The sequence below is a fragment of the Phocoena phocoena genome, chromosome 10 (genome assembly GCF_963924675.1).
Source record: "Phocoena phocoena chromosome 10, mPhoPho1.1, whole genome shotgun sequence".
NCBI classification, from domain to species: domain Eukaryota; kingdom Metazoa; phylum Chordata; class Mammalia; order Artiodactyla; family Phocoenidae; genus Phocoena; species Phocoena phocoena.
In genome coordinates this window covers 28,142,740-28,157,244 of record NC_089228.1, presented here as the reverse complement: position 1 = coordinate 28,157,244, position 14,505 = coordinate 28,142,740, and the positions used below count along the sequence as shown (strand labels likewise).

General features: G+C 47.8%; 1 protein-coding gene across 2 annotated transcripts in view; it reads left to right on the top strand.

Annotated features, from left to right (window-relative positions):
• Nucleotides 1-840: 840 nt before the first annotated feature.
• Nucleotides 841-14,505, top strand: part of PTPRG (protein tyrosine phosphatase receptor type G) — a 727,666-nt gene continuing 714,001 nt past the window's right edge. Inside the window, exon 1 of one of the 2 annotated variants that reach the window (XM_065884517.1) lies at nucleotides 841-1,173. In XM_065884517.1, coding sequence (XP_065740589.1) covers nucleotides 1,089-1,173 — 85 coding nt within the window. In that variant the 5' untranslated portion in view covers nucleotides 841-1,088. The remainder of the gene's footprint in view (nucleotides 1,174-14,505) is intronic. The other variant, XM_065884516.1, reaches the window with a different exon arrangement.

Here is a 14,505-nt window from a genome sequence, read left to right as displayed (position 1 = left end):
GGCGGGGGAAACCTCGCCAAGCCCGCTCGCAGCGCGGCGTCTTTAAGAACTCGCAGGACGGGAATCTGGGAGAGACTCGCCGGTCCCGAAGGCAGTCGCTCTCCTCCTTCTCTCCGAGACCCGTCTAGAGCGGCCCCTAGCCCCGAAACTGCCCCAGACGACACTGCAGCACCCGGGGCTGTGGGCGGGGAGAACCGGGTTGTAAGACGCCTGCGAGCTGGGAGCCGAGTGCGGCTGCTTTAAGAGCGCGGGGCGCGCGCGCCCGCCGCCGGCAGCCCGGCTGCGCGCCCTGGGTCGCGCGCCGCCGCCACCGCCGCCGCGCGCCCCTTGCTCGCTCGCTCGCCGGCTTTAAAGTCTCTGCCAGGATCCATGCTCACATGTTACTTCCTGTATGGAGGCATGGCTAGTTTCCAGCCCCGCGCTCCCCGATCCTCCCGAGCTCGCGCCAGAGCCACAACTTTCAGGAGCATGGACTGAAGGCGCCCTCGCCCCAGCGTCCCTCTGAGATCCTTTGTGTTTCCCTCGGTTTCCTCTGGCTGTTTCTATTTTGGGGGTCTCTTCGCTCCCCCCGCCTTTACCCGCCCCTTCCCCGCTCGCAAACATGCCTTCTTCCTTCCCCGGGCCCTGGAAGGAGCTGCCTGCCTGAAGCCCGGAGACGCAGCGCCGCGCTCAGCCCCGCCGCCGCCCGCCGGCTCTCGGGCTGCGCTGCCGACTCAAGTTGGGGATCCTCGGCTGCTCGCCGCCGCCGCCTGCGGTCCCTGCCTACCCCGGGCCCCAGGCATCACTGCCGCCCGCCGACTCCTCGCCCTGCCCGCTCGGCTCGCTCCTTTTTGAACGGAAAGCAGCCCTTCTCCGCCGAGGATCGTCCCCAGCGTGGCTCCGCGTTCTCGGTTACTTTTTGAGATTTTCCGGGGGGCGCTCGGCGGCTTCCCGGATTCCAGGGGCAATCGGTCCGCTGAGCGCGGGGGCCCAGTAGAGCGGACTAGCAGGGGAAGAGCCCGGGCTTAGCGAAGGCTTACACCGAGGCAAGAACTTATTCAACAAGTTTACCCCCCCTGCTTTCTTCTTTTCGATGTGCGTTTTCGGACATGCGGAGGTTACTGGAACCGTGTTGGTGGATTTTGTTCCTGAAAATCACCAGTTCCGTGCTCCATTATGTCGTGTGCTTCCCCGGTGAGTGCCGGCCGCCGAGGGGACGCGGCCCTGGCTAGCGCGCGCGGGGGATGCGGAGTTGCCGCCGGGGCATGGAGCTCGGGTGCCCGTCCCGGAGACCCCGGAGAGGGTGGAGGGGGGTCGACGCCCGCGGAAGAGAGAGGGAGCCGCTCCGCTGGTCTGGCGGCGTAATTAGGGAGGCTGATGGTTGGGCAGGGTGGAAGCAGGGGCTGGCCGGGGAGGGGGACAGGGGCCGCAGGAGTCCGTCTCTCGCTGGGGTTTAGGGGGCCCGGGGGAGTCGGAGTCAGGAGAAAAGACTCGTTCTGTTGACCCGTCGCTGTTCGGGAGAGCTAGCGCTCTGGGGCTGTTGGAGAGATTGGGGCCATGGGGAGTATGTCTCTGTGGGTTTGGGGGGCTCAGGGTGCGTCCCTCGCTCAGGCGAGGGTTGAAGGGGCTCAGAAGGGGGGGACTTGATTTGCTGCTCCCCGAGTCTTTGGAGAGGCTAGTGTTCGGGGAATGGAAGCTGGAGGCTGGCCGTGGCGGACTGGGGATGTTGGAAGCAGCCTGCGTTCTGGTCTCGGGGGTCAGGGACGATCCTGGCTCGGGGCTGGGGCACGGGCTGAGCTTCGGTGCCGGCGCGATGGAGCCTTCCTGGGCGCGGGGGCCTGGGAGCGGTGGGAGGGCAGGGAGCAGGCGGTTTAGGGAGATTCGTGGCTCCCCCAGCCCGGGCCCGCGGCCCCTTTATCCCCCAACTCTGCTTGGCTGGGCTGCTCGGGTCTGGGCGCGGGGGGGCGGGCGGGTCGGCAACTGAATTGCTGTTCGTGCCGGGGCGGATTTTTTTCTGTCTCGCGCCTTGCCTACCTTCATCTTTACCCTTTCGCAGGCTGTTCGCGGCTGGCAGACCCAGACCCGCTCCTTTCTGGTCGGGTTAAGACAGGAACAGTATTGGCCATTGATGAAGATAATAAATCACCGCACGTAGCGGTGTGCGGCTCGGCGACCCTCCACTTCCAGCCCTCTACCGGCCGACCCCCCCACCTCCTCTTTCCACTAAGGGAGGGCAGAAGCCAGCTGTCTCCTTCTTCTCTCTTATAGCCTCCCCTTTCCCCCTAGGCTGCAGCCCTGAGCTCCCTTCGGTCTGTCCAGCCCCCTCCCCCAGGTGGAGGCCTTGTCCTGTGCCCTTAGTCGGGGAAGGGGTGGGAAGAAGGGAGCGATTCGTTTTTCATCCTTTGCTCTCCTAAGGACAGGGAACACCCCCCCACCCCGCTTTTCTGCCTTCTCATCCACCAGGTCCTGGATATTCGGAGGAGGGTGTTATCCAGAAAAAAAGGAACCTGCCTCCCGATGTTTCTGCTACCCCTTGTCATAGCCGCCTGTCCCCGGGTGGCCCGAGCGCACGGTTTTGGTGCACAGGCTCCCCCACCTCCGTCGTGCGCCCTGGATGAGGTCGCGGGCGCTCTTGCTGCCCTCGGGGACTGGCAGCGAGTTTCCCCTTTGCAGGCACGGGGGTGGCCTCGAGGGGCAGAGAAGCAAAGCACTGTTTTTTCTTCGGGCACCTCGCATTTCCTTCTGGGCATTCTCCTGTCCCCAGAACCGCACGGAACTCCGGCCACAGCCCAGAACCCCAGCTCGGATGCCGAGCGAGGACGTGCGTTCACACTCACCCGAGGCCTGGGGTTTGGTCTCCAGGGTCCTGCCTCCACTGGGACCCCGGGGGCGGTGTGGACATTTACCCTTAAACATCCCCCCTGCTTCCCCAGTGCTCAGTATTTGTGTTAATCATTGAGCTTCCTAGACTTTTTTCTGTGTCGTGGACTTGCCGTCTGAGTGGGCTCAGGTGCACACTGGGGTTGAACTTCTTAAGGGTCACGTTTTAATGGGGGTGAGTGGGAGGCAGCAGGGGAGCAGCCTTGCGAAATACGGGGAATTTCTAATTCCACTTCTGGCCTTCTCCTTACACTTGGGTGTGCAGTCAGTGGGCCAAGCCGCGATTTCTTTTTTCTGATGTCTGAGGAAGCCTTGAAATCCAAAATGGGACCACCGGTGATGCCGCCTGCGTCGGGCTGGGACAGTTTTCGTCTTCCACATTTTCTATGCGTGCTCACGCTACGAGGTAAATAAATAGCCCATTCCGTGGTTCGGGAGCCGCAGGGTGTCGGAAAGGGAAGGGGCAGTAGTGCGAGGCGCGGGGAAGGAGGGCTGTGGTTTGGGAAAGTGCGCCCGGAGAGGGTACAGCAGCAGTCTTTGCAACCAAAGTTAAAATGTCAAGAGCCGGAGACGTCTGCTTTCCATTTTCCAAAACTGCTGCGACGCTGCTGGACCTCAGGGGGCGCCCCCGAGCCACTCGTCAGGCTCCCGCCACCTCCACCCGCCTAGGTGCCGTGGGGCCGCGGTGGGATGAGGCTGGGGCTGGAGGCTGGGCCGCTGCAGATGCGCCTGGGAGCGGAGAGGCGGCCTCAGCTCCACCCTGGTGCTCCTGGGTGGCTCTCGACCGGTGGGGACCCGAGTTCTCTTTGGGACGCCCCTTCTTGCCAGGCCTGATCTGGGAAGGCTTTACCTGCTTGACACGAGGGATAAAGATGATTCTGGTGTTGGATTAGGGTCCTCCTTGTGACATCTTCACCAAAATCCCTTCTTGGTTATTTTGTTTCTTTCCTCTCAGAATTGTGCGAACTTTTCTGATACATTTGTTCTCAGCTCCTGTGAAAGATACAGGGTAACTTTAATTTGGGAGGGTTTTGGAAACATTGCCCTGGCCTGAGTCTTTCCCCAGCGGGTGGGAAACAGTGGCTTTTAGTCTCTCAACGGCAGTATGGCAGGTGTGGGACCCGTGTCGCCATTAATGTTTCAACTGATGTTTCCATTTTCCAGAGCACGAGTGTTATCAACATGATGTAGTGCATAGGATGTTGTTTTCTGACATCTAAAAAAAATACTCTATTATGGAAAAACTTACGAAAATGGAAAAATATAATGGGACCCTGTGAACCCCCTACTCAGCTGTAACAGTTACAACTCAATTTTCCCGTTTCCTTTACCCACCCCATCCTCCCCAACACCTCATTATTTTAAAGCAAATCTTACACACAGTTCATTTAAGCATTTGGTGTATATATCTCCATTGAGAATTTAAGTGCCTCCAACAGCAAATAAATTATGTTATTTGGAAGGGTTAACATTTTACATACTTAAGCTATTCAGCGGAAACTTAATTTTTTTTAAATTGACTTCTCTTTCTGTGCTCAGAGTTGAAACCCTTCTCTTTGATTCTGATATGTTTTGTACAGTAATTACGTTACATCTAGGAGGCTGATGTTGGAAACATTTCAGATGGGTAAGCTCTGCTGTGTACCTTGGTTGTGTCAGAATCAGAGGATCCATGATTGATGTCCTGCGAATCTCCCTCTGAGCTGTCTCTTGGTGTATTTGCATGTACATGCTTTAGTACTGGTGGACAGCCTCTATGGACTTATTAGAAAAATGCAGAAGTAACATTTTTAAGTCAGCAGTCTTACTCTTCAGGGATGGGGTGAGAAACCATGCCCCCCCACCCAGCCCCTTCCCCGAAGTGTCTTATTTGAAAATGGAGGATCTTTATCCAGTCTTGAAACTTGGTTCCCTCTAATGCAGTCATGGAATAAAATTTTCGATGTTTCCTTCTAAACAGTGTTCATATTACAGAGTTGATGAAGAATATTAGTACAAATAGGCATGATGACAGGACCTTTTGGAAGTAGGGAAGTTGCTGTTGCCACAAGCAGAATGGTTATTGGAAAGGTTGGCTGAAATGAGAAAAAGAACTAAACAGTTGTGAAGCTCTGGACATCTCCTCTTAATTATGGACCCGTTTTCACAGAATAAAATATAACATTGTTTAAATGAGGCAGTATGGGGAATGCTGATGATTTAACACAGCAAAATAAAACAAAAACCCTTTCTGATGCATCTTTCTATTCTGAAAAATCCCCAAGTTAATGTAGTATAATCAGTTACATATCACTGCACTGATTGAAATGAACTTTCTTGCTTTTTATGAAAGAGCATTTAAAATGCACCAGAACAATTATTATTAGGGATCCCCTTCTACTTCCTTACACCTCCCTCATTTTCCTGGAAACTTCTTGACCAAAAGGACAGTCTGGACACATTAGCCATACCTAGGTGAGGAAAGCAATTAAGTGTTGCTGGTGCTTTGTTGCTTTACCTCTTTCCTTTTATGGTGAAAGTTTTTTTTTTAAATCTGAATATACCTTCAGCATTGTGCTCACAGCATGCAGGACAATGCAATGTCATTCCTAAGCAGGATAAAGTTGTAACATAGGTGTGCATTCTGAGTTGCAAGAATGAATAAAAGTTGTGATTAACACTTTAATTCTAGGGCATATCTTTCATGTAGTCACATTTCATAAATCAGACTTTATGGGAGAAATTCAAAGCATCTGAAGTTATCTCAAAAGTGATAAAAGTGCTTGAATCCCCCAGTAAGCTCTTGGTGGGCTTTGGTTATAGGTTGACCATTATCAGGTGAGGGGTGGTAATGAGTGAAGCTGCGTTTTTGGCTGGCTGTGTAAAGAATAAAAGGTCTGTGTATCTAACAATATAAAGGAAGCCAAGGAGATGTGCCCTGCCTCCACATTTAGTTCTCCCTCTGAGCTTGATCTGGGCAAAGCTGGTAGCTACTGAGGGAGGGGCTCAGGAAAGTGAGAATGTTCTTCTGAGAAGAGCCTGCCCCCAACAGGCGGTGAGAGCTGCTTGTGGAATTCCACGGGCCGTTGCTGAATTTGAAGCCGGATGAGGTTGCCTTGGTACACATTAGGCCCTCAGTAAGTATTCCCAAATGATTAAGCGATCCCATACCTTTGTTTGCCTGTCTGAGAAATGGAAGTGACCATCTTGCTTGTAAAAGACCCAATTCCGGAACTATGGCAGTGTTGTGTGCACTCAGAGCAAATGCACACCTGTAAAAAAAGTTCTCTGTTACTGACTTTGCTCTCACTGTTGTGGCCTCTCCCGTTGCAGAGCACAGGCTCCGGATGCGCAGGCTCAGCGGCCATGGCTCACGTGCCCAGCCACTCCGCGGCACGCGGGATCCTCCCAGACCGGGGCACGAACCCGTGTCCCGTGCATCGGCAGGCGGACTCTCAACCACTGCGCCACCAGGGAAGCCCCTGACTTTTTATTTGTTTACGTGGAGTTCTAACCAAAAAAATCACTCCAAAAATGATGCATGTTTTTAAATACCATTTAACCTCTCCTTGCTTTTTTCCTACAATTCCTTTTTGTCTCAAATTTTCAAGACAAAGAAATTGTTAATGTCTCTTAAGAAAAAAGATTGGAAGTAATGTAGGTGAATTTCATTTTCAGAAAAGCCTGTGATGATTGAAATATGTAACAGATAAGTTTGTGGGTTTTTCCTATTATGAAAAGGACTGTGAGGTTTATCAGCGATGGCTGTGCAAGATCGCTTGAGGTAGCTAGAGGGCTTCATGAGCAGTTGTCTCCTTCTATAGGGACACCTATAATTGGAGGGGCCATTTCCTCTGGTATGACTTGTAGCAAAATGTTGGGTGTTTTGACAGAAAAAATATATGATCTTTGTGAGTTGGCCTGCCAGGCCTATGCAGTCTCAAAATGTTTATGACTACAGCACTTGATACGATGATTAAAAAAAAAAAACCATTGTAAAAAGTGCTCTTAGGGCTGGGTCGGGGAATGTCAGTCAGCTAACCAGGGTTCCAGATGTGCCCGGTTTGTCTTTTCGGAGCCCCCTTAACTGAATTGGGTGGTGTTCCTGCTGCTTTTGGGGTGGAGGCTGGAAGGCAGCTTCTCCCCTGAAGGACTCACTGTACTTTTTTATCTGCATATGAAAAGGAGAGATCTTTTAGGAGCCTAGAACTTGTTAATACTTTTTATTTCCTTTCTGAGCCAGGTAGCTATGGGAAGTTGTTTAAAATATATCAGAATATCATCTCGAGCCAATCGGCCTCTGCCATTACTAGCTGTGCTGCTTTAGACAAGTTACTTAACTTCTCTGTGCCTCACTTTTTTGCCCTCTCTTTCTCTGCAAAATGGCATAGTGATAGGACCCTGACTCCTAAGGTCTTTGTGAGGCTTCAATGAGAATGCATGCTAAAGGACTTAGCACAGTGCATGGTAAATAGTAAGTGCTCAATAAATTAACCATTTTCTGTGCGTGTTAAAGAGATTTGGGTAGGAGTATAGAGAAAGAAGAAAATTGAACTAAAAAGACAATTATATGTAAAAACAAAAACATTTTGAAAAAATTTATATAAACTTGCATGATGATTTTTGTGCCTGGATCTGCTCTTGAGGGTGAGGGAGGCTGGCATGAGGGCATCCCATGTATAATTAGTAAAATGGTTACATTTTGAGGTTTAAAGAAATGAGAAAGCCTCCATGAAGTCTGAGATAAGCTCCTTGCTCACATCGCACAGGAGGTCTCCTCTTTCCCTGCTTAAAAGGCGAAAAATGTTTTCTGCAGGCTTAAAATGTACCATGCAAGATCCCTGTGTGGTGTTATCCTCTGTAGAAAGAGCTGCTTGGTCCTGCACCCTGGAATGCCCATCCCCCTTGTAAGGCCTGCTGTGCTGTGTGGTAACCAAGGAGAATGGGTCTACCTTTGACTGTCATTTCTGGGTTTTAATTGTGTGCCACTAATGGGAAACAGACAGTAGTCTTTGGGTGATGCTTTTATTTTGTACTTGTGTGACACTTGAACACACGTATGCCCTTGTCTCCGTGTCTTCATGGATTCAGACCTGCAGAGGATACAAGAGAGAACCACACACTGTGCATGCAAAGCTCCTGCCCTCTAATCAGTTTTTTTGCAAACTGAAATCAGCATGACGGTTTTCTGACCAAACAACAAAATATGATTTTAAACTACTCGACTTAGCTATTTTGGGGATGTAGCAAAGTGACACAGTTGGCTGCCGAAATCTAGCAACTAAAAAAGAAGCAATGAAAGCATAGTTCATGGAATATGTAACACTTCCATGTAAGAAAATAGGACAACTGCTCTTATTTTTGGGTCTGTGATACTATTTTCTTAACAAGGAGAGGGAAGCAGGTTGTCAATTGATACTGCAGTGGGTATACTTTTGAGGAATTCATACGAGTTATTAGATGAATCCAAGAGGTGTTTGAATTCTGACACCACTGCAGCCACATGAATTCCACAGTGCACTTAAATCAGATAAACTCATCAGTATGGAATAATTTGGGTAGGAGACACAGCCATTAGCCATTTACCAGACATAAAAGCATAGTCCAGATCAGTGAGGAAATGTCATTGACTTTTCAAGAGTCAAGTTAGTCACGAATCATCAGTAGGATTCATTACAAAGCGATGGTTATTTATAAAAAGTGAGTTCTGTTTGTTTTTTAAAATATATCATTTTTCCTGAAGTGTTTCAGTTCAGTGAGTGTGGAGGTTAAGAGCCATAGTCTTGGCCTTGGCTGTGTCACTGGGTAGCTGTCATGTCACTATGTCACTGGGCAAATTCCTCAACATCCTGTGGAAGTGGGGTTGGGTGGTAGTGGGGGTCTGGGAGACCTCAGAGGTCCAGGATGAAATTCTTGATCTGTTGTAGCAGTGTTAGGTTGAGCAAATGGGCCTCATTTTTTGAATCTCTAAAATGGGAACGATGGTTATAACAGCCCATACTCACCAAGCACTTGCCATGACCTAGCTGCTGTGTCTGAGCTTCTTATAAGCCTTTAATCCTCTCTGGAAGAAACCGTGAATATCCTTACTTTAGGATGAGGATGAGGAAACTAAACCCAAAAGGAGGTTGTCACTTGTTCAAGGTCACCTTTGTTGGGGGGGGTAGGTAAAATATGTCTCTCTAGTTGTCTCATAGAATTATTTTGAGTCAGGGACTTCCCTGGTGGTGCAGTGGTTAAGAATCTGCCTGCCAGTGCAGGGGACACAGGTTCGATCCCTGGTCTGGGAAGATCCCACATTCCGAGGAGCAACTAAGTCCATGCACCACAACTACTGAGCCTGCGCTCTAGAGCCTGCGAGCCACAACTACTGAGCCCACGTGCCTAGAGCCCGTGCTCCGCAACAAGAGAAGCCACTGCAGTGAGAAGCCCGTGCACCGCAACAAAGAGTAGTCCCCGCTCGCCGGGAAAGCCCGCGCGAAGCAAGGAAGACCCAACGCGTACAAACATAAATAAATAAATAAATGAATGAATGAAAAAAAAAAAAGAATTTCGAGTCAGAATGGTTGCTGTTCATTTGGAAGATGTTTTTCCTAATTGCACAGGAAGGCCCAGACAGACCCAGCCGTTTGTATTTGACACTGCTATTCCCATATAAGCAAGTACCATGAACACTGGGTGAGATAAAGGTGTTTTCCTGTATTTGCTACAATTAAGTAAGGAAGTAAGGCAGTTCCTACAGGATTTTATTTGGTTACATTGAAGAGATGACCTTTCTGCCAATTACTTTAGCTTCTGCATAAGCTGATAATAACTGAATAGAGTGAGTTTGCTGGTGGTGAGTTTTTCTGAATCCTCTTCAGAAAGATCTCAATTGATTTAGTTTATAATTTGAGAACTTTCGTTTGGGGCGTTGAATATGATGGTTATGTTATAATAATGGGGTATTATTATCATCCCATGTATCATTTGACTGTGGCCTGCAGGCTCTGAATTACGACTTCAGGAAAATGTCTGAGAGTTGCACTTGGCACGAGATGGTTTTGGGTTTTGGATTTTTTCTCTGGAGTTTAGAACTAGCTATGGAAGCCCGCCAAGCCGGCTGTGGGATCGGGGCAAGACCCTCAGTTTCTTTGGGGTTGTTTTCCTCACCCTTAACTAATGGCTTCTGAAATTCTTCCGGAATTTTTAGGGATTGTTGATTACACACTGGGTGGATTGGGAGGTTGTGACCTTTCTGCAATACACAACTCAGATTCCCAGTCCATATTATAATGTGCTTTGTGAGGGGTCCTTCCGGTTCGCTTTATTCTGAGAGTTTGCTTTTTAAGGTGTTAAGAACCCTTTGATTATTTCTCAAACCCTGCTGCACAATATCCCGGGCGAGTTAGCAAACAAGGTAGTGAGTGGATCTTGGTTAGTGAAATGCCTGTAAGCTATATATTTTTTTAAAACAGGAAACCTGATTTCTCCTGGAGTCCAGGTTAAAAAAAAGGAAAAAAGGAAGTTTGCTCATGCCAGTGAAGTTATGCCTGGATTTTAAAATTATTGAATGTGATTTAGGATTGGGATGGTGGTGGCAGGATTCTTTGTCTAAAAAGAAATCCCCAAGGTAGTTGCTGAGCTTACCCTGGAAAAGAGGAATGGAGAAAGGACAGTCATTCGGGTTATTTGGATCTCTGCAGGGCACCTCTGGCCAGCACGTGCTCTGTTTGGCCATACTGTGTTGAAAAACAGTTGAATTAAAAAACGGGGCATTTCTCATTCGTGTCATCAACACGTGTATCCTGAATGCCTGCAGTGAGCCAGGCACTGCAGAGACAGTGGTGACCAAAACAGATGGAGACTCCTGCCCTCATGGGGGCTTCTCATAAAAGTCTGGGCAACTCCTGGAAAATTGGAAGGTATAACAACGTAGGGCGTGTGTCTTGCTGGGCAACAACAGTAAGCTGGAATTAAATAGTGGGCGCCGCTTGCGATGGGGCCCTCACCTGGGCTGCAGTGGTTATTTACAATTCTCAGCTGATCTCTGGAGGTGTTTGCCACCTGCATAGGTGATTTCTAGATTTCTACCCGAGGGACAGTTTTTTTTTTTTCTCTTTTTCTTTTTTTGCTGTTGTTTGTTTGGGGTTTTGATTGCCTGGATTGCTTGTGTGTATATGTGTATGTGTGTGCATGTGGTAGCGCAACCAAGGGCATCATTGGCTGATGAAGTGGCGCCCTTCCTATGGGTCTGAAGTTCAACTCTCCTGGCTGTGTTGTTTTTTTGGCTCTGCACATAGCCTGCTGCTTGGATACTTCATAATAATGTGGCAGGTTTACTGCTGATCTAAATTGCTGTTGGCTTGTTCAATTTTAAAAAGTTTCTCATTTAAGAACTAGTGCCCTTGGTCACTTTCTTGTCACCAGACTCCCCAAGAAGGACATGATATGGGGGCTAAGAGACAGAAGGCCAGTGACCAATACAGTAGAATCTAGTAAATTAATATTGGAGATGTCACCTTAGTGGGTCCCTTGCCAAAGAGCTTAATTTTTTCATATAATCTCCCTGGTCTAATAATTTTTCGCGTGTGACACATGTATGGATTTCTAATCTGTACTGGAAATATCACGTATCTTAATTCATCCAACAACAACATAGAAAATCCTGAACTTTGGATGGAGTAGAGTGTCCAGCTTTTGGTATGGGCATTTGGAAGATTTGAGGAGGTAATTCCTTCACCCTAATTCCAGCACGTGTTCTTTAAGTAGTCATTATAACATACGGTACATCTGTGTGAATTGTTCGTGTATGACTCAGAGCCTAATTAGGCTCCATGCCCTTTGAGGGCAAGACTTCAGTCCTTCCACCTGCTGAATCCTCGGTATCTAGGTTGGTGGTAGTCATTTTTGAGCACTGAGCAGCTCTAGAACACTTACAGGACATTTACAAGACAGTAATAATATCATTGTATGTGTTTTCCAGAAATGTCACATTGCGTCCTCTTAAGAGACATGATATCCAAGGTCAACATCTTAAGAGAACTCAGAGTTTATATATATTGTCATGGTGTTTGAAGTCCATCTTTAAAAACGGAGAAGCTAAATTTGTACTTTGTATTACTGGTCACCAGGGTATCTATTGCTGAAAATGATATATTCTAATTAGGGGTCAGATGTCTCATGGGGCAGCAGGGTTAGGTTTTGATGGTCACAAACCTTTTTTTTTTTCTCTCTTGTGCAATAATTTAGGCTGAATTCTGTGAATCTGGTGTTCATTTGCATCAGAAATGACCTTGCCTGTAGGGTCGATCCAGGAGAAGTAGGCGGTCTCATTTCTGCTTTGGCTGTCCTGGTGACAGTGACACGAGGTAGGTAGAGGGCAGCAGAACTTGCCTGAGCTGACTGTAGAGGGTGAAGATGAATGTTGATCTGTTGCCTGGTAATGGCTTTGGGCATGTTGGTCTAGGAGAAGGGCTTGCCTGAACTGACCATTTGGGCTTGCTTGACAGGTATCGGTTTGACCATGTTGTCTAATGCCCTTGGTTAAACAGGTGTTAGCTGTGCATCATGTCAGTCCAAATGTGCTTAGGCATAAGTTAAGTTTTCTAGCGCACATCGCTACTCGGTGCCTGCCCTCTTTTATTCGTCTCCCAGCCAGTTATTTTCTCTTCCAAAACTAGTCATTTTCTCTGCTTGCATGTGTGCAGAGGCCACGTGTGGAGGGTGCGGAAAATCACTTGACAGTTTTAGGCATCAGCCCCTTATTTTCTCAATTGGTCAATTTGCGCAGAAACTGCTGAAATTATTTTATGTGATAGAGGGTGGGTGACTCCGGCATTAGAGTTCTTTCTGGACCTTTTTAGGATGTGCTTTTTAAAAGAAAAACGTCTCAGTTACTGCAGTGTATTAACTGATGTGAGGGACCTGCTGGTTCCTGAGGTTTGTGTCTTCACTCGAGATGCTGAGTCAAGGGAAAATTGATTTCTGGAGAAGCTGGGGGAACTGTAAGCACTCTGACCAGATAAACAAAGCAGTCTGTGGAAATAACTCTCAGATGCCTAGGGACCTTTAACAGGGTTTTGAGGAAATGAGACTTAAGATGGGTGGATTCAGATGAAAGAGGCCAGTGGCAAATGCATGTTTTTGGAATTGCACAGATCTGTCAGTCAAGTTAACTGGCTCAAGTTAGTGAATCTGAGCTTTGTCCTGTACTAACTTGGGTCTGTACCTACTTGACTGTTTTTCTCATCTGTAGAATGGGAGTTTCAATATCCCAGAGTCCTTGCGAACGTGGAATGAGATCCTGTGCGCAAAGCACCAGGAAAGCGTTAGGTGCATTAGGACGGTGTAAATGGTACCTGTTTTTAATAGCTGTTGCTTAAGATTTATGAAAGAAGTGCTTGCATAACTATGCCCTCAGTTAACGCCATGCAACCCTAAGAAAAGGTGGGAGGGCTGGAACTCGGGGGAGAGCAGAGATCCCACAGTTAATGAAGTAGCGGGATCAGAATTTGAATTTGGCTTTCTGGGATGATATCATGTTCCTTCTCTGCTGGCAGAGTAGGTGGTGGATGAATTAAGGCACACGTGACCACTCAGGAACATTGTCTGTTGACGGAGATGTATTAAAAGGTCTATTAGGTTTTAATTTTCCCTAAATACCCCCTGCTTGAAGGAACAGCCTTAGGTTACCCTTGGTATTCTCATTGTTGAAATTATCTGTGTGGGTAAGATGTACATGCCTTGCTGTATCTCTCTATTAATGTGGGACCCTTCACATGCTCTGCGTGCATGCAGATAGAAACATTCAGTGACAGTCTGTAGCACGTGTGTTTGTATTCTTCTCGCCCCTGTGTTTTTTTGCGGTTTTTCTACACAGGGGATCGCAAATTGACACATGAGGCCCTTCATCTTTACCCATAGCCATGGCAGACATTGCTAGCTGATCACAGAACTCTTTCCTGCTAAGGCCTGCCTGAACTGGGGTTTAGAATCCTTTGTAAGAGTTGGCCTGGGAGAGGACTTTTATGCCATCCCTGTGCTATACTGAGACATGTTAGTCAACCTGTGAAAATAGCGTTTGGACAGGCATATCCAAGGGGCTTTTATATCCTTGCAAATAGGTTTGCTGCTATACAGGCAATTTTTAAGCCATACAGCTATTTTGAAATTGACCTGAAACAGCAGGTATCAGTAGCAAGTACCTGTGCAAAGGCTTCCTGATCCATGAAATTGATTTGGGCTTATACTTGACTCACATTCATTTATTCAGGGGGAAAAAAGTCCAGTCTCTTGATGGTGGTTACATCATGTTCTTTTGGGTAAGCTTTACTAATGGAGGTTTAGGGATGTAAACTTAGTTGCTTATTTCATTTCTTCAAAGCCCAGAGGTTTTGCATCAGATGATGGCTCTTTTAGGACTGTTTATATTCCAAAGTGACACCTTTTTGAATTCCTAGCTATTTAAGTAAGTGTTACATATGGGCTTGGTAAACAACAGTTTTCAAAACTGTGACTGACTAAATGGGCCATTTCCCCCTGTTGTTTATACCTGGTAAAGTATCTTGTGTTTACTCTGAATACATTCGTTGTTACCTTTAAGGTAGCTTGTTTCTCAAAATTTGAGCGGTCCTCTGATCAGTATTATGTTTGATAAGGAAATTGGAGAGCAGGGATGAAAGGCAA